Raw genomic sequence first — 19813 nt, 5'->3', positions numbered from 1 at the left:
TAAGCTAGCATGTTGGAAAGACACAGTTCCTCAGTGATGAGGAACATGGCCTGGGTTCCAGGGCTCAGCCACTTGCCACCTGGATAACTTAGTTTCCACACCGGCGCACCCACGTCTCCAGTGCGTTGTGTGAAAGCGCCCAGCACAGGCTGAGCCCACAGAAGGCACTCTGAGGCGGCCAGCTGACCCTGCAGACACCTGCAGTCAAGCTGGCGTGTCAGGTAGTAGCAGGGGGCATTCGGAGAGCTGTTGTCCACCCCCAACATGTGTTCAACGAAGGCATGGTACCAAGGTGGAAAGAGACCCCTGGGGCCACGGGCCCAGCCTCTAGCCAAACCGAAACCAGAACTGAACACTTCTTCGGGGGGCGGGGACAGACGTCCTGATGGCCAAAGTCCTCTAGGGCAGTGGTCCCCAACCTTTTTGGCACCAGGGACTGGTGCTCCTATGAGAATCTAATGCCTGATGATCTGAGGTGGAGCTGAGGCGGTGATGCTGGTGCTGGGGAGAGGCTGCAAATACAGATGAAGCTTCGCTGGCTCGCCCGCCACTCACCTCCTGCTGTGCGGCGCTGTGTGGCCCAGTTCCTATCAGGCCACGGACCAGTACCAACATGCTCTAGGGGAAGATCTTGGGGACAGCAGACTAGGCTTTTGAGGCTTACTCTACCACCAGCTGTGAGGTAACCTTAAGCAAGTAGTATTCCAATGGTGAAAGTCGTACACTCTTCCCTGCTATCATTTCTCATCGTCAAGTCTTATACCAAGCAAAGGCAGCATATCTAGACCGAGCAAAGTCAAGCTCAGAGGGAGACAGACTGAGAAGCCCGGAGTTTCTTCATGTTGGACGCAAACCCAGACCTTCAAGCACTACGCAGATGCAGCAGGCAGAAATGAGTTTATTGCATTAGAAAAAACACCAAAGAAACCTGCAAACACCTCCGTACTAGACACAATTAGTTCGACTTTAAAGGAAAAAGAATCTCAAAAGAACAAACTTTATTTCTGGGAGGGGGTGACAGTCTCATCCCTCCTCCTTCTATCCCTTTAAACCAGTGGACCCCTATGGAGGCGTCTGCTGTGCACTACAGTTACACACATGGCTCATTTCTCACTCTGCTCACCCGCACACACCCGTGTGGAGCTCGCTGGTCACAGTGAGCATGCTCCTGAAGTGCTGACAGAAGGATGTGAGGGTGGGCTGGGACAGAGAGAGGGACGTGAGCGTGGGCTGGGGACCGAGCCTGGTCCTGGTCTTCCACCGTTAGTGGCGGAGGGAGGGAGAGCCTGCCTTCCTGCAAGGCTCTGAGAAGACTGCTTGCTGGTCCCTCCGCCTCGTCCCACAAATCCTAGGGCACGGGCATTGGCACAAATGGCTGCTGGGCATGAAGGGGTCTTTCAATGAACCAAGTAACTATCTCTCAGGGGAGCCACTGAGGCTACTCTCTCAGTACAGCCCTGGGTCTGGAGGTGATGCTGGGAGGAGCGAGAGTAGTTGCGCCTGGAGAGGGGAGAGGAGAGAGGAGGGAGCTGGTGTTGCCCAGCCCCCTGGCTAGAACTCAGGGTGGAGAGGTCTGGAGCGGGAGCCTGGAAGAGAGGGGGCTGGGCAAGGCAAGCTGGAGAGGAGAGAAACCCAGGTGGGAAGCAGCACGACGGTCTGGACCCTGGGAGCAACCCCGCTGAAGGCCATTCTCCTCGGTCTCTTCTGCCAGTCGGCCAACATTGCGTGAGAGCCCCTCTACTTTCTGCTCTAATGCACCAATACTGTGCACACTGGCAAATCGGTGGCTCTTGAGAATTAAACTGCTCATTGGCAAAGTTCCAAAATGTCACTTGATTTTACAGCTGGTCATCACGGACATGCCCTTGGTCAGATGACAGGCAAACACTGAGGAGGAATGACATCTCTTCCTCTAGCTGAGACTCTGATGATGCCAACTGCTGTGGCTGACAGCAGAGATAGGAGGAGAAGAGGCCAGAGGTGAGCGGCAGGTTTGGAGAGGAAAGGCACCAGCTGCAGGCCAGACACCAGGGAAGAGAACATAATTCAAGTCTGAGGAGTGGCAGGAGGGACCCAAGGATGCCAGAGTTGGGACTCAGGTACCTGGCAGCTCTGAGTCCCTTCTCCACCCTCAAGTTCCCCAAAAAATGACATGAAGAAAGGGAATCTGAAGGCCTCTCCAGATTAAGAAACTTCCAGATTGTTCCCTGCCTATAAGCTCCTAGCAGCAGCTCATTAGGAAAATCCCCACTCACACCCGCAACTATGCTTCCTTAAAGTCAGAATGACAACAGAAACTACACGTGTCTTCAAAGCACATTTAAGATAATGTAAAAATCCCCATGGGAAACAACTCTAAATTTTCTTGCCACTTTGATTCTGCATTATATCCTTTCTGCATCAGGGACATTTTCCTGGAGCAGGGAACCATGTCCCCTTGGTCCCTAGCCGAATACTGCATATTGGTCTGGGCGGGGTGGGTACAGCGACTGCAGATAACCTACATTACTTGCAGACAGAAGGCCTGGGTCTCTGCCACTGCAGCCCAGACCCTCACTACCTATGACAGGTCAGCCATGTTGAGGAAGAGCCGCCTACAGGCAGCAAGGCAGGTTCTCCGAAATTGATGGCAGATGATTGGCAATCAGTCTAGGACGAAGGAGGAATGGCTTTATCCTGTTTTCTCTGGCCTGACACTTGCTGTCACTCTCCCTCAATCTTGAGCTTTCTGGCCGCTCCAGGTTTGGCCCCGTGGCCTTGCTTGGGGTAGAGGAGGGCGGGTGAGAGAGCTTGTGGCTAAGAGTTCACTTAGGTTGGGTTAGTCATCCTGAAACTGGTCCCACGTGCACCAGCTCCTTTGGTTCATTCAATGCCAGAGAGGTAACCGCTTCTGGGTCATGGATGACGTAAAACTCACCTGGGTCCCACAGGTGATGGCAACCTGGGCAGAGCATGGGCGGTCTCTGGAAAGAGGTTCTGGGTTGGGGCTCCCCCAAACTGCCTCCTGCTTTTTGCTAAAACAAACCCCTCCCTTTATCCAGTGTGGAAGACGCTCAGGAAGCAGCGTCAAAGTGAACTCACAGACAAGACAGCCTTAATAAATTAGTATAATGCTATTAGAAGGGATGGCGTTTTGTTCCGTTTCTTAGCAGCATCGTCCTACATGCAGCCTGATGATCTCCTTCCCTGGGAAATTTAAAAAGCCGTCCCCTGGTTGTTAGCTCTGATGTAAAATTATAAAATAGAAATCTGGTAGGGTTTGTTTTGTTTAAAAAGGAAAAGCCCTGTGAGGCAGGGTGGGCCCATGCAGTCCTGTTAGCTCTGGCCATTGGGTCGGCCCACGGTGCTCCCTCCGGGCGGCTGGATCTGGATGGAGTCCAGGAGGGGTTGCAGGGCCTGCCCGAAGGGCCTGCGGAGAGAAAAGACACAGGAGCTGGGGCGGGCTGTGGGCGCAGACTGCCACGGCCAGCGTGCCCCGCTCCACCCACAGGTGCAGCGGCACCACCCCCCGGGGAAGAAGCTCACTGTCACCTGGTTTTATGTTCTCACCTACCTCATACATTGTTTTTCACAGAGGGGGTCTCTAAGGAGCCTGCTCTGCATTTTCACTCCTAGCGTCCCCTCAGCGGATGCTACCACCTGACCACCTTCACCTCCAGGTCCTGGTTAGCTATGGCTTGAACGGGCCGGCTACATAGAGGGCACAAGAGCTTTCTGTACTTTCTGTACTTGTACTTTTAATTCTCATGGCATAAGAAGATAAAAATAAAATTTAATGAAGAAGCTGAGGCAAAAGAGAAAGGACATGAAAAAGGTCAAGTCGGGAGTGACATTCCTCCAGGAACTAAGGTCTGCTGGGGGGACAGGGACCAGCCAGGAAAAACTCAGAAAGTGTTAATGTCACTTTGTCAAGGGCTCCCAGTTTGCTCTCACAGTAGCTTAGCTGGAAAAAACATCGCAAACACTGTGGTCTTAGAGACTTTCCAAGATTACCCCAACCTTAAAACGAGTTGCCCACAACGCTTCTCAGTTCCTGGTTTTCTTTTGCCTTGGGTGGATACTGCCGTTTTTGCAAACTGTCCCCAAGTTCGAAGGGAATGAAATATTCCAAAGCATAAACAGATGAAACCGAGAGAGATTAACCTTAATTCAGACAAGCCCAGGAACTCTACCCATCAAATAATAACAGCAGGAACATTCCAGATACTTAAGTTTGCTCAGGGCCCCATAACCTAGATCCCTCAGTAAGGCTGTGGGGTTTAACACACCCACCAAGGAAGGCAGGGCCAGGGCTGGGGGTGGGGGATTTCCTCACCTGCTTGGCAGGCAGCCTTGTTTCCTATGTAAGTTTTTCCTACTCAGGTGTGAAAAACAGCTCACCTTGCTGAGCCTGCTAAACTTGCCAGGATCCCTGTTGGACAGGGCCCCAGTTCAGGAGAAACTGAGTCAGAGTCAGCAAATGAACATGGTCCTGGAGTGAGCAGAGGCTGCCTGAACGCAATCAACAGCAAAGGAAGGGAAGGGTGTGATGGCTTTGGGAGTGTACGTCCTTTTAGGGAACACTGCCTAGATGATGGCCCACGAGGTATGAGGGCAAGTAGGAAGCTATCTTTGAGGGCATCAAAGAGCTCTCGGTGCAGGGGAAGAAAAATGAACCGACGAGCCACCCTCCCAATTCTGACCTACTCTCCGCTCGTCTGCCTAAAACCGCGTTTTCAGTAGGCACTTCTGGGGAGCGGCACGCTGCACGCGCAGCGGGAAAGACTGTCGTCAGGATTCTGTACAAGGGAGTTTCTAAGTCCTGTGCTTGCACCCAGGCCAGGGTAGAGTTGGTCCAACTTCATGGACGGTGAAGGTTAACACAGGTGAGCATCGGCGAGTAGAGAAAACCAAGGCCTTCTGTGTCAGAAGCTGCCATCGGGACAGGGCCCACCCAGCCTGGGAGGCTTCTGCCTAGATCAGGCGAAGGCAGACGTGGGCAGAGTGGCACTGGTATGAATGGGGTTCTCAAGGGCAGGGGCAGGGGCAGAGACGGAGGCCACTTACGTGGAGAGAACTTCAGAAGGAAGGTCAGTGATGTAGGAAGGGATCTTCCGTCCGGTCAGGAACTGTGCCACTTCGTTGCTGAAGGTGTTACAGTTGTGTTCGAAGAGGTTGTAGGCCTCGCCTCTGTGCATTGTGAGAAAGGTTTAGAGAACAGGTATGAGTCAGCAAGCGTTTGAAATAACTCAGACCAGGTACGGAATGGTGAGCGCCGCTGGCTCTGAGCACCGAGTTCCCTCTTCCCTCACACTCGGAAAGGACCGCTTGACTCACCTCTCTGGACCACTAAAACCGGGTTTGTAGGGGAAGGAGAAAAGAAAAATGTGGCTTCTCTATAGTTCCAGAGGAATCTTTACATTCACTCTAGGGTTAGAGTTTAACACTTATTGAAATTGACTAAATCCGCTCAGGTTTGTATTTCGTCCCAACCCCTCTATAAACCCTGTTTCTGATTTTCAGGACAACACCCGTGGCCAGTATGGGTTGAGAGCAGCACGTGCTGAAGTAGCAGCAGCTGCTTGTATCTGATTTTTCTTTATTTATTTTACAGCAGAAAAGAAAGGTTTTATTAGAAGGGAAAGTCCACTTCCAGAAGTGGAAGCGGGCCTGAGCAAGAGAAGCGTGGCTCAAAAGGCCAGCAGCAGCCGATTTTGATCAGAAGGAACAAACAGCCCTTCCTTTCCTCAGAGCTTCGGCAGAAGGTATGCTGGATGGAATACCAGCCGCAGGGCAACGCTCAGCTTTTTGGTGCCATAACTGCTTTCTCTTCATATTTATTCAGAAAACACTGGGCCAGACCTTGTGCTGAGTGCCCTGGGGGATGTGACCTGGTGGCTGTCCTCTAGGGGCCGATTATCTAGTGGGGGGGACAGACATACTGACCGCCTCCCCTGTCTCCACTCACCGGAACAGAGACTCCCCCAGGGAGGACAGGTACTCCAGAAAGATTTCTTCTGTGACTTCTGTGCTCCCCACATCAACCACAGAGTCTGGGGGCCCAAGCAATGTCCCTCCCTAAAAGAGCCAACCCAAAGAAAGTCATTAAGTCACCACTGCCATTGAATTTTTTAGCATGGCTTTCCATGGAAGACCACAGATGCTCTGTTCCAACAACCTGGGACTCTCAGAGCGCCCAGGGCAGGTGAAGCCCTGTTTGTATCAGGGCTGTAATGGCTTAGAGCCTCTGGGAGACTTTCCAGTGCCACGAGCTGGCGACGTGGCTAAGAAGTTGGGCTTCTTGTTTCTGGTGGGGCCGTAGGAGGCTGAGTCTCATGCAGGTTGGACTCTTGATGCTGTCTGCTTATTCAGCTGAAACCCAGCACCTGAAGTCTCCCATTGTCCCCAACATCCCCGTTCATGCGGGCAGAACAGGACAACTAGAAATGGCTCCCACTTGACAGGCCATCTTTCTATGCCTATATTCATAGGGTATGCAGCCAGTGTTTCTTGTGACACACGTGATATTCCCTGTGACACTGGGGCAATGCGAAGGGCTGTGAGAAATGACAGGCTGGCAAATATTTCCACAATTCAACTCTCTTATCATCTGTGAGGATAATCTAACAACACTGATAGAGTTCCCCAGGTAAGGGAATTTAGTGACCTCTGAAAGGCCTACAGAAAACTCTCAGCCATGGGTTAACAGACGGCCATAGAAGACCAAGGGAGAGACTGAGGCCCAGTGGGGAAACCAGGCAAGGGGGAAGCAACAGGATCACTGGGGAGGACGGAGCTGGGAGTGGGCTGGGGGGAAGGGAGAGCGCCCCAGAGCAGAGCTAGCTCCCTGCAAAGATCATGAATTTATGCAACAGCCAGGGAGCACCTACTATGTGCCTGACATTGTTCCAGGCACTGGGGAAGATATGGTGAGCAGGATAATCATGACAGAGAATAACAATCTCAGAACTACAAGAAACTAAAAGGTCACTATTCAACTCCCCAGTTATTCACTCATATAATAAATATGTATTGAGAACTTACTATGTGCCGGGCCTTATGCTAGGCACCGGGGGTTTCATGTGGACAAAACGGTTGAGATTCTTGCCCTCAGGGAGTTTACAGTCTAGCGGGGAAGGCAGACAAAAAAATCCCATAAACCAATGTATTATTAGGAGCTGCATAAGGGTCTTGCTGGAGAAGTACACAATGCCTCCCATCTGCAGGGTCAGGGATACTGAGCTCAAATCTGAAGGACAGAGAGGCATAACCAGGTGAAGGCTCAGGGAGGTGGGCTGGAGTCAGAGGACAGGTTTAATGTCTGAGGCGTGTTCAAGGGTGGGGAAGGACATGACTTGGAAGGAGGCCACGCAGGGAGGGAGACCCAGACCACATCAAGCAGGGCTCGGAGGCCATGCTGAGCTTTCTGGCTTTTCTTCCAAGAGCAACAGGGAGAGTTCTGACCTAAGCAGGGGAATGCCAGGATCAGATTTTCACTTTGAAAAGATCACTTTGCCTCCCGTGTGGAGAACTGACTGAGGAAGTAGGGTGGATGCGTGCTGTGGGCCAGGCTAGACATGAGGGTGGCCTGGATTAAGGTGAAAGCTCTGGAGAAATGGGGAGAGAGAGAGAGATGGACTGGTTTAAGATATGTTTACAAGGTAGGATGAACTGGGCTTAATGAAGGATTTGTTATAGGACGTGGGGGACCAGGAAGAAATCAAGAATGACTTCCCATTTATGAACATCAAAACGAATGGTTGCTTGGCCTTTGAGCACCTCCTGTGACAATCCTGAGATCACTCAGGCAGACATAGTTTGGAAAAGTGCACGGGCTTTAGAGTCGGAGAGACCTGAGCTTTAGTGCTAGTGCCACTTACTGGCCGTGTAACTGTGGGCAACTCACTTTACCTCTCAGAGCCCTCAGCGTTCAGCTTCATATTGGCTGAGTTCACACTATGAGCCACGCACTGAGCTGGTCATGGGAACAGAAAAGGGAGCCGGTCTCAGCTCACAAGGAACTGTCACACATTTCCCTGTGGAGACTCAGGGATAGCTCGTTTCACCACAACATGCTCTGTGTGACACAGAGGGACCCACAAGTGCCATGGGAGCAGAGAGGAGGGCAGTTGGCTGGAGGGTCTGAGGTTTTCTTGAGCCGAGTCTTAGGTAGTTATGAGAAACCACGCCATAAGCCTAAGAACTCTGGGCTAGAAGCCAGATTGTACAGAGCAGCAGCAAAATTCCTGTCTCTGGAAACCCCCCGGAACCTGAGACTGCAGGACAGGGTGAGGGGGAAGACACTCACGGGGGGACAGCTGGAGATACCGCCACTGCCAAAGAAGAACTCATCCTTGTGTACAACTATGGACGTGTGCCTGCAACGCAGAGAGGGGACAGAATAAGCCGAAAACTTAAAACCGGTCTGAGAAAAAGCAATCACCACACTGCAATGAGAATAATTTCTGCCCAAGGATATGACTGTGCAGCCTTATAAAACTAACCACACGAAGGCAAGATAAACACCACCGATAAGGGCTTCCCAACTTCGGCGCTATCAACATTTGCGGCCGGATAACTCTGTGTTGTGGGGGGCTTCTCTGTGTAGTGCAGGGTATTTAGTAGCATCCTGGCCTCTACCCACTAGATGCTGGTACCACCCACCCAACCAGTGGGGACAACCAGACATGTCTCCAGACACTGCCAAATGTCTCAGAATTGTCCCTGGTTGAGAACCACCGCTATAGATAACGTGAGCAGAGGGGCGCCCCTAGAGGCTCACCCCCATATTGAGAGATCAATTGCTGAAATAAAGTTCTGTGGACCAAGGTGTATTCCCCGGCCCTTTAAACTCACAGGAACAGTTCACCTGGACCATGCCGAGGCGAAGACCGAATGGCGTGAAGTGGCAACCTATTTCAGGTGAAGGTGCTCATGTTACTCAGTTCGAGTCAAACAAAGCAAAGGGTCATTCTGGTCAACCCAATGTCAGCAGGCTCGAGGAGTCAAGACGAAATACTGACCTACGGTTTCCTCATAAATGGAACTGAGCGCTCAGCCACCATCTTGTCTGACAGGGATGGGTCCGGTACTGAGGGACCAGAGTAGATGTGTTTTAGGACAGACAGATATGCAGGGCCTTGAGACCTCTGTAGTTAGAAAGCTTGGTCGGGGTGGGCATGACATCATTCTGCCTTTCGTTAGGACAGACTTTCTCACCTTTGGCATTAGTGTCATTTTTGGCTGGAGATTCTTTGTTGTGGAGGGCTGTCCTGTGCATGGTAGGATATTCACAGCAGAACTCCTGGCCTCCACCCACCCACCAAAAAATCTCTAGACACTGCCAAATGTCCCAGGGGGGGGGAGGGGTATGTGTGAGTGTGCAAACGAATCCCTGGTCGAGAGGCTCTGCATTACCACTTGAAGATTTATGATACAGAGAAGTAGGTTTCAGGCTGGAAGCCACAGACCGGAACCGGAAATGCACAGGTTCTGCTTTGCTTCATAAACCAGTCAATGTCAGGAGTCCCACCCCACTTACCAGATGCCTTCCAGTTGTTTCCCTGTGGAGAAAAGAAGAGATTTAGCCACTTGGGACTCGACTAAATGGCCCCCCAGCCTGAGTAAATCCAGAACATCCTCAAATCCAGAGTGACCCATTATAAACCTCAAGAGGGACTTTCTAGGAAAGCAGTTCTCCTCCAATGAGGCCCTTCGGTAGTGACACAGGTATGTCGTGTCAAGTGAGTTGAAAAGTGATCAGAATCCTTCACCAGAATGCAAGATAAAAACACTGGTAGAGATGTGCCCCATTTAATGTCTGCTTTTCTTTTCCCTTTGAGGTCAATTCGACTTTGCCTTTTAATGTCGTTGTCTCATCTATAGAGACTATAGTAAAACAAAAGTATAGAAAAGTTATTATCTGCGACTTTATTGACCAGATGTGAGGTAAAATCCTTCAGAAAATGAGAGAGCAAAACTTTGCAAGTGCCATCCATTTGAATAGTCAATGCAAATATATTTTATATCTCTAGATACCGGAAATGATGTCAGGTATGGAAACGCAAATATTGACAGATCACCGGCCTGCCTTTAAAGAGTCCAAAGTCCAATGGAAAGAGAGACAGACTTAACTAAAACACACATTGACAGGCTCTAGAATGTGGTAAAAATCAGGTGCTATCTATAATAAAAAACTACCTTCATAAGCTGCAATTCAACCAGAGAACAAGGAAGGGCGGGGGTGGGCGTTTCTGCCAGAGGGAAGAACACGTGGAAACGCACACACACGCTCTTTTTGTTGTGAAAAGGACTAAGATGTTACAGAGTAGAGCAAAGGGTGCAGTGATGGTGTCAAGAGGACTGGTGGCCAGCAAGGGTGCCAGCAAAGTCGGCTAAGACCAGACTGGGGGCCGTCCTACACGGTGGGGATGTCGAAGGCTGTCAGGCAAAAGAGTGCCCTGATCAGATTCATGTTTTTAAAAGATAGCTATATTTTCTAGAACTGACAGAAGATGAGCTGGAGGGGAGCGGGCAGAGAGAGCAGACTGGAGTGAGGTGGTGTCTGCAGTAGTCCAGGAGAGGTAACCGTGCTACGGACGAGAAGGAAAGGTGGTGAGAGATGGAGAGATGTGAGAACGTTATCAACACCTTTGTTTGCAATTTCACGTTAACTGTTTACTGATTGCTAAATGTTACTTTCAACGCTTGCCCTGTGCTTTTCTAAAGGATGAAACTCTAAGCACCAGTGTAGAAGGAGAGCTGATACGCTTGTGCTTCTCCTTTAGTGTAAGTTACACAATTTTCTATCCTAAGTAAATTATGGAATTTACCTAGGGAAAAAAAAAATGGAATATATTTATTGCCCTTTTAAGAGAACTTTTTAAATGAGATAGAAACCATGGCTCCTTCAGGATAACCTACTGATGGCTCAGCGTAGCATCATCTGAGTACGACATAGGTTCAGATCCTAGCTTTTCCTCTCGCTAGTGGTGGATCTTGGGCAAGTTTACTCAACCTCTCTGAGCCTCGGTTTCTTCAGTACAGAGTTGTGACCAGTAATGATAACGGATAAAAGCATCCCAGTGTGTACACACGGAAGTTAGATAAACGGAGACTACTAGTAGATATAACAGCCTCCTTGGGGAGAAGGTTAAAAATCTCCAAAGGACAAAGGAAATTTGACTTCAGGATTGGTGGGTAAGATCTGAGAACAGATTTCACCAGCAAATTAATATGAAAGGCTGTCTCATTTTACACACAAACATTTCATTCTCCGTTGTTATGTTACAAGTCTAAATGCAATAACAAAGGAAAATAAACGTAGCAGAGCCCTCTCCTCTCTTTCGGTTCCAGCCACCAGTCTGCTTTTCACTTAGAGATCTGCTGCCCTGGCACACAAGATCTCAAATGGACAAAGGGCTCCCGGCCTAGGATTTCCGGGACAGCCTCTCGAGACCGAGGGGCCGACTCTGTCCTCATCTAAATTCCACAGAGCTGGGTCCAAAACAGACTGGGTGCTAAAGGGGAGTGGTAACTCACTGAAGACAAGCATCTTCAAATACTGGCTTACTGGGCTACAAGAGAAACTAGGTTGGATTCTCATCACTTCCAGCTGACTCTAGAAGACCACCCTGCCTCCTCTTTCTGTTTACTAAAATGGGGAGATTAATATAGTGTTTTAAAACGAGATGACGGGCTGCCATTTATAAAACAGCTTGCTGTCTAAGTGGTAGCAATTTGTTGTTTATTTCCTTGAAGACATGTACCAATCCAGTAAAACTGGCCAGATTAGGGATACTGCTTTCTTTTGCCTGTTCCTTCTCTCATTCACTTTGGGAGGAGCGCTACACTCAGAGAAAGGGCAGTGTAGTGAATAAGAACGTAGGTTCTGGTGTGGACAGGCCAGGTCTGAATCCTACCTGGTCCAACAATGAACTAATGTTCATTAAGTGACTACTATATTTTAGGCATTATTCTTGGCACTAGGAATACATCAGTATATGATGGAGACAAAAAAAATCTTCATAGTGTTTATGGGCTGGAGGAGGGGACGACAATCAATCAATAACAATAATAAACATAATAAATCATGTTAGCAATAATGAGTGATATAGAAAAATTAAGAGCAGGATAAGGGAGACTGGGAGTTTCAGGGATGGTGGTGGACCTCTTTAAGAACCCATTTGAGCAAAGACCTGGAGGAGGCAAAGGAAGGAGCTACGCAGAGGCAGGACAGGCCAGGTGTACAGAGGCGGGACAGGCCAGGTGTATCTGAGAGAACTTCAGGAGGCCGTGTGCCCGGAGTGAGTGGGCAAGGAGGAGAAAAGTAGGAGATGAGCAGAGGTAATAGAGGACTAGATGACACAGCACCTTGTAGAAGTTGAGAACTTCTCTAAGCCTGAGCCTCCCAGTATGGTAGCCACTGACCACAAGTGGCTATTAAAATTAAAAGTACAAATTCTGTTCCTCAGATGTACTACCACGTATCAAGGACTCAAACGCCACAAGTGACTACTGGTTACCAACAAGACACTGCAGATACAGAACATTAGAACATTTCCATCATCGCAGAAAGTTCTACTGGACAGTGCTGTTTAAATTTTAGTTTCCTTTTTAGTTTTTTTTAAAAAGCATAATATTGTCTACCTCACAAATTTCTAAGATTAAAAGAGATGACAACATGAATATGCCCAGGACAGTGCCTCGTATATAACACGCACCCAAAAAAGGCTAACTCATTTCTTCCGGGCTTTATGATTTGGAAGTTTTGTGACTGCTTTCATAGTACCTTGGAGTGGAAACTACCTATTTTTGTGTCTTTCTCCCCCATTAGACTACAATTGTCTCAAAGACAAGGGCAATTTCTTATGTATCTTTGTAATTCTGGCACCTAGCAAAGGACCTGGAACAGAAGTGCCATTCTGTTTCGTTAGCTCTGTTGGTTGACACACAGTGCTAATGAGGCCTAAATTCTTAACCCCAATCTTAGCAGCCCTGGTGTCTTATTCAAATGACTTTGCAACCCCGGCATACTGCACTCTGAGTTTGTGACTGCCTTCTCAGATGCCCATGCTCAATGACCTAGGAAGACAACTGGACAGATGTTTCGGTTCTAAGCCAGCCCTACAAAAAGAATGGATTTTTGGAAAGGGGCCTCAGAGACCATCTTGTCAGTTATTTTATACCTGAAAAACAATTCAAAAGTTGCAGGTTACAAACCCTACTTTTATTCTCCTTAACAGTCTCTGTATTGATCACTAAATTTGCCTGTAAGCTGGACACTACGCTTCCTCCTTATTTGGCTACATTAAGCAACACCTGAAATCTCAACCTTCATAGAATGGTGAGAGGGACTAGATGAAAAAAGATCTTATTGATTCTTTCATTTATTTATCCACCTGCCAAACACTGGGAGCCAACAATATTTAAAATGAATTGAGTGGATTTATATTCTTTCTTAATTTAAAGTGCTTCATAGTTACCCTTATTCTCACACATCTATAATGGTAGAGTAGGGTAACTATTTATTAACATCATTTTACGAGTAAAGATGGATGGTTTGTCCAGAATAAAAACAGGAAAAAACAAGCGATGACGACGTACTTGTCGGAGCAGCTCAGGCAGAAATGTAAGGGTAGCTGCTCGGCTGTCCGCTCTCAGGAGGAAGAGAATCGGGGCCATGGCCGCCTCCACAGGGTGACAGGCATTGGAAAGTGGGACTGGAATGATCTTAAAATTTTTTTTGGCCAGACTGGGGTGGGAGTGAGTGAGTAGGAGGTGGTGGTTTGAGATCGAATTAGGGCACAAGGCCATTTGGGGACAATGAATTAGGCCCGGTGGATATTAGCACACTACGGAAGCAGTTTATATTCCCACTAGGGTTGGAGAGCGGGTGGGTCAGATGGCTGCGTGTCTCCAAGCTGTTGGCACGTCTAATGCATTGATTTTGAGGCTTATGAAGTATGCACATGAAAACAAACAGAAGACATGGAGATCAGCCCTGTTTTTTTATGTGTAAAATATTTTACTGATCATTTTGATGTTAATTAGCCTTGTTTTGGTTTTTTATTTTTTAGCATGAATAACAAAAAACATAGAATGAGGTCTGCATTAGTCAGCCTTCCATGGATTGTAAGAGTAAAATGAGTATGTAAAAGTCAAAGAGAAAATACTCCATCTACCTCCTCATCAATAAAGATGGATGGGATTTGTGCAAATAAACATACATGCTGGTTGTAGATGTGCTCCAGATCGGCAGCTGGTATGCTGTTGGTGCTAAATAATGTCTATTAATAAGCATTAAGTGGGGGATGGAGAAGGGGCAGGGCCTCCCGTGGCAGGGGCTCTATGCGGGCAGCATTACCTCAACCGTCAAATGTAGCTCCAGTCCACCCAGATTCCTACCTCCAGTGATAAAGTGTTTTTATTGGCAGTGTTTTAATCTGCTGGTTGGCTTGGTCATTTGCCCGATTACCAGCGATGTGAAGGAGTTAATGTTAACTTAAATAATGGGGTTAATGTTAACTTAAATAATCAGTTTTTTCTTCTCTGGGACCAATGGATGAATAGTGATTCTAAGTGAGAAAAGGTAAAAGGAAACATTTGTATAACATAAGTGGGCTTCTGTGCCAATATTGTAAAAATCACTTTGGCAGCGGGGCTTGCCCTTTAGGCAAAGAAAGGTTATCATGAAATCGAAATGCAAATACATTGTTAAAAACTGAGAGGGTACTTCAATCCTCAAAAAAGGAAGGTTGAAAACAACCTAGTACTCTAGTACTAAGATTCCTTGGAGCCAGTACAAGATTCCTTCCTAGCATAAAAATAACTGATTGGTGAGTTCTTTTCCTCAGTATCGAGAAGGTTCCCTCTTGATCACTGCTTGTTTTTATTAGTCAGGCCTTGTAGTAATGCTTTGAGGCAGCTGTGAGACATCCTACCACTCACCAGCTTGTATTTACTGAATGCCAAACACCGTGCTAGACCCTGGGGGTACAATCGAGAGTTCCTGCCCCCAGCGGAGCTTCTAGCCCTGTAGAGATGGGTGTGGATACAGATGAGAAAACAAACCATTATAACATAGAATGACGAATGCTATTAAAGGAGAATACAGGATGTTGTCAGAATATAATAGGGACACATGACCAAGATTTGGGGGTAGGGGGTCAGGGAAAGTTTCCTGGAGGAAGTGATATTTTAGTTGAGACCCGAGTAGAAGTTAGCCAGGCCAAGAGATGGGGAGAGACAGGGGCACAGTCTTTGAAAAGCCTAGAGGTAAAAAAGAACTGACCCGGTTCAGACCTGTTAGGGAACACAGCGGCCCTTCTCTACTGGGGTTCCGTAAGAGAATCCAGCCATAATGCTTCGAGGTAGCTTTGGGGAGAATGAGAAATATCGCTCAGATAATTTTTCCTAGGGCTTAATTCTCTTGTGGAACCCGGTTGAGAAAGGCTCATGTCAGTGCGTTCAGTATGTGGAGACAGCTCAGAGCAGAGAGAAAAGCAAGAGCAGAATCATGAAGGGCCTCGGAAGCCACATCAGTTTTATTTTGCCATAAAGAAACTGAACGATCACTAAATTAATTCATTAGATGGATATAAAACAATTCACACAATGAACAAGAAAAATCTAAAACAAAGCACAATAGATGGCATTAAAACATAAAAAAACCTCCTCCTCAGATTCAAATAAATCCTGTTTAATCTTCAAGCTTGAGTTCAAGTCTCAATCATTCCTATAATCAGTATTTATTGAGTACCAGCTCTGACTGGCCACCAAGGACACACAGAGGAATGAGACAGAGTCCCGCCCTCCAGAGCTCAAGGTTCTTGCTGAAGTCTTTCTGACACACCCAGTATATAAATAATTCCCCCTTCCCCATATCCCCCAGTCTTTAAACCTGAGAACAGTTTGAGATAGGCTTGTTAAAAAAAAATAAATGCGATTTCAGGATATGTGCATGTACAAAAACTTCAGATCAGAAAACAATCAAGAAAATACCTCTTTCTACAATTAAAACCCAAACCCTCTGCATTCATCTCTATGTACTGTAGCACAGAAAGAGGTCAAGAAATTTAAAGAGCAGCCAAAATTATCAAGAAGAACTGAAGGACAATTATAAATAGCTAATTATCTTAGGCAAGTGGTGACTATGAAAAGAAAAAGGTACCATCGGGCTGTCTGCTGGATTAGAATCCTAAGGGTAGTTCTGGGACCACTTGCATGGTGAGTGAAGGGCTGTGGAACAGGAATACCTCTATGGGAAGCATTCTAGGAGACTGAAAACTGGACAGAGTAAAACTGTGGAGTCTACCTTGTTTCTGGGGAGAAGGGAATTACATTGGGCTTTATCTAGTCCAATTGCGACTGTAACAGAGCTAGATGGGGGTCTTATAATGAGGAACTGTTATAATAAAAATAAGAGGGTACTGCTGATGAGGTCACACTAATTTAGTTTAGAAAAATAAAGGTAAGAGGGACAATCATAAATCTATGATTATGAATGGCACATACGCACTGAGCCCAGATTTTTATCTCATTCATACTTGAAACATTTGGCCAAAGATGCCTTTACAAACACGAACAAGTTACGTACTTCGCATCAATTATAAGGGAACACATTTATACAGTAGAGGCGGGGTAGCAAAATGATGGAGAACATAAGCTCTGGAAGTCAGACTGCCTGTCTTCCTAACCTAGCTCTGCCTCAACAGAAAGCCAGAGGTAATAACAGGACCTAGCTCACAAAAATGTGGTGAGGATTATAACACATGTGAAGTTCTCAGGAAAAAGGATCTGGCACATGGTAAGCTCTCAATAGATGCTGTTAATAAGCTCCTAGAAGTCATTGCAAAAATCAGGAAACAAACTGATTTTTTAAAGTTTCAAATATATTTAAGAAAGGGAAATCAATATATGGCTATTAACAAAGCTAGGACATACACATCTTGAAGGTTAGTGATGTCTGGATGGGATGAAGCAGTAAGACAATGCCCATTTTCCATCAGTTTTCAACTCTAGAAAGTAATGACTATTAGCTCTGGTGACCCTATATTACTTTTGAAAAAGGCATGAAAGCAATATGGGGAAAAGGGAAAGGGAGAAGAGAGAATTAGATTTGCCTTCTCTCTAATCCTTACATCTCCAACTTAAAAGTCGCTATTTCTGATAATCCTTATTTAAAGTAAGTCTTCTGTTATTTTCTGTCTCAGCACCCAGTTTGCTTCCTGCATAGCCCAGAACTTATCACGATTTGTAATGATTTTATTTGCTTATTTATTTTTAATGTCTTCCCCACTAAATAGCTTCATGGTGGCAAAGAACATCTTTGTTCATTTATATCATCCTCAGTTAAGCTTAACACACGGAGAGCATACAGTATGAACTCAATAAATATCTGTTGAATCAATCATGAAGCAATGATCCCTAAAGCCCCTTTCAGCTAAAATCAGTAACTGTTAGATAATAGAACAAAAAAAATGTCCAGTGTAAAGGGGAAGCTTTTATTTTGGGGTCTAGGAAATATCTAATGCCTAACCAAATGGCTCCATTCCAAGAGGTTTAGTTAGAACTTGATTGATGACATTGATTAGTAACTAGCTCCTTCCTCAAACAATGACTTTGTAAGTTTTGCTTTCACATTTGCTTTACTCATTTTAATAATCCAGGCCCAAACTTCTGTCCAATACTGGATTGGCTACTTAAAAATTATCTGAAGAGCTTTTTAAAAACATAGATTTTTGGACCAAAACTCCAGAAGAGTCTTATTTAGTACTTGTATAATGAAGTTCTAGAATCTATATACTTAAAACTTAGCTTATTTTAAATAATTAACATATGTATGTAGTACACAGTTCAAAAGGTACAAAAAAGTTACAGCAAAGTCTCCCTTCTACTCCTGTCTCCAGCTTCAAGTTCCTTTTTCCATAAACTACCAGTTACTAATTTCTTATGTATTCTTCTAAATAATTATTTGCCTAAGCCAAGTATTAATCTTATCCTTCGCTTTAAATACACACTTGCATATTTAAAAACTGTTTTAATTTTGTATTTTCTATTCCCATTTAACAATATATGTTGAAAATGAAGGTATCTCTATATTTTCATTTAAAAAATTTATTAAATTTATCAAGGTGACTGGTTAGTAAAATTATATGTTTTAAATGTACAATTCTATAATACATCATCTGTACATTGCATTGTGTTCACCACACAAAGTCAAATCTAATTCCATCACCATATATTTGACCCTCTATACCCTTTTCTACCTCATCTCCAATCCCTTTTCCCTCTGGTTACTATTATACTGTTGTCTGTGTCTATAAGTTTTTGTTTGTTTATCTATCTCTGTATTTTTCACAAGCACCCTAGATAGTTCTGATGTGAAGCTGAATATAGGAACTGAATATAGGAACCACTCATTGGCCCAGGGTTAAGAGATTAAATTCAACTCACTACAGCACATTAGAAACTCAAGGATATTGAAAAACACTCAAAAGCAGCCTTGCTTACTTGACCTCACTCACATGAGCTAAAACATCTTCTAATGTCTCCATAAACCAGGAAAAACCATTCAAATGGATGTTGCCAAAGCTGTTCAATTCTTAGGATCCTTTCTTGCCTAATATCACCTGGAATGACAAACCTCACAGTTTCTATGTTACACAAGACATTTTGGTATTTGGGTTATAATGAGGTTTGATCTACACTGATTTTCTCTCCTGGCAGTTAAGTAATTTAATGGAGCACAACAGAAATCGTTCTCTTACTAATCCTTACTAACCGAACAGTATCCAGTCTTCCCCCAGAATTGCTTTCTTACCATCTGGGCAAAAGCAATTAACTTAGAAACTGTGGAGAAGACCGCATTTTCAGGCCGAACTTGGTGAATTCTCGAGTTCGGACTCCAGCAGACCTGCCTTCATCTCTATCCTGGGGCTACGGCTGGGTCCCTGCGCAGATCTAGCCTTCTCTTCCCACCTACCCAAGAGACTGCAGAAAGAGTTTCCCTTTTGGCACGGAGGGAAGGCTCCCCGAGGGCCACCCGGGAATCTCCTCTGCAGTGTCCCTTTCACCACGAGGGGCACCACGCGGCAGGCATCCTCACCTCCCCAGCGCCGCACTGAGGAAGGGGCGTAGAGGGCTCCCCAAGCGAGGCAGGGAAGTCACAGGGACCCAGGGCCGGCTTACCCCACCCCTCCGCTGAAGAGGCTGTGAAAGGCTAGGGGAGGGCGTGATTCCTCTCCATGCCTTCCCCCTGGATTCAAACGTGAAGACAGGAAAGTGGAGCTTAGGGGGCCCAAACCTCAGATCCCTCCTTTCTATAACTGGGCTTTCTCCAACTCTGGGCCCTGCGTCTCCCCCAGAACCGAGGACCAGGCCTCCCCACCTCGGCCGGTCGTCCTGGCACCGTCTCGCCCGGTTCCGGCCTGCCTTCCCACCCGCCCCAGCCCCCTCACCCAGCATGATGGGGCTGAGCCTCCGGGCCAGGCCCTTGGACAAATCGTACACGTAGAGCTTCACCGGATAGAGATTCGGCGGATCCATCGGGACCCGTGGCGGCGTCGGCCACGAAGTCCTTCTGGCACCCGGCAACGGCTTGGACCTTCCCGTATCCAACTGGGGTGGGGAACAGAGGGAGCGGGGGCGACCCAGCCCGGGCCCGGCCTGACGGGCGGGGGAGAGGCGGCCCTGCGCTGCCCCTGCCCCCGCGCCCGCCACGGGCAACGACTACTGTGAGGTGACAGAGCCGGGACCGACAGGGACCCCGCGGAAGAGGGGGCGGGGGCGGGGACGCACTCTCGCGCCTGTGCGTACCATCCTGACGGGAGGT

General features: G+C 47.0%; 1 protein-coding gene across 2 annotated transcripts; it reads right to left on the bottom strand.

Moving 5' to 3' along the window:
- Positions 1-878: 878 nt before the first annotated feature.
- Positions 879-19812, bottom strand: DESI1 (desumoylating isopeptidase 1). 2 transcript variants are annotated; one of them, XM_025050617.1, is made up of 7 exons: positions 19440-19812; positions 18507-18611; positions 9521-9542; positions 8288-8357; positions 5948-6057; positions 5047-5169; positions 879-3409 (listed from the first exon to the last, which is right to left on the bottom strand). In XM_025050617.1, exons 1-7 carry the CDS (start codon positions 19525-19527, stop codon positions 3316-3318), a joined length of 612 nt encoding a protein of 203 aa, XP_024906385.1. In that variant the 5' UTR covers positions 19528-19812; the 3' UTR covers positions 879-3315. The 2 variants fall into 2 exon arrangements, with proteins under 2 accessions (XP_024906385.1, XP_006917437.1); XM_006917375.3 differs by lacking the exon at positions 18507-18611 and having other exon boundaries at positions 19440-19805.
- Between the last annotated feature and the right edge of the window lies 1 nt (position 19813).

This window comes from Pteropus alecto, unplaced genomic scaffold (assembly GCF_000325575.1).
Source record: "Pteropus alecto unplaced genomic scaffold, ASM32557v1 scaffold157, whole genome shotgun sequence".
NCBI lineage: Eukaryota > Metazoa > Chordata > Mammalia > Chiroptera > Pteropodidae > Pteropus > Pteropus alecto.
This window is presented reverse-complemented; position numbering and strand designations above follow the sequence as displayed.

Bases quoted from the DNA above. Each gene is read 5' to 3' on its own strand.
- DESI1 (XM_025050617.1), bottom strand. From the start codon at position 19,527: ATGGATCCGCCGAATCTCTATCCGGTGAAGCTCTACGTGTACGATTTG. The intron at 18,612-19,439 runs GTGAGGGGGCTG...TTGTCATTCCAG, and splicing joins GCTCAGCCCCATCATGCTGG to GTGATATTAGGCAAGAAAGG. The intron at 8,358-9,520 runs GTAAGTGGGGTG...TCTGCGTTGCAG, and splicing joins AAACAACTGGAAGGCATCTG to GCACACGTCCATAGTTGTAC.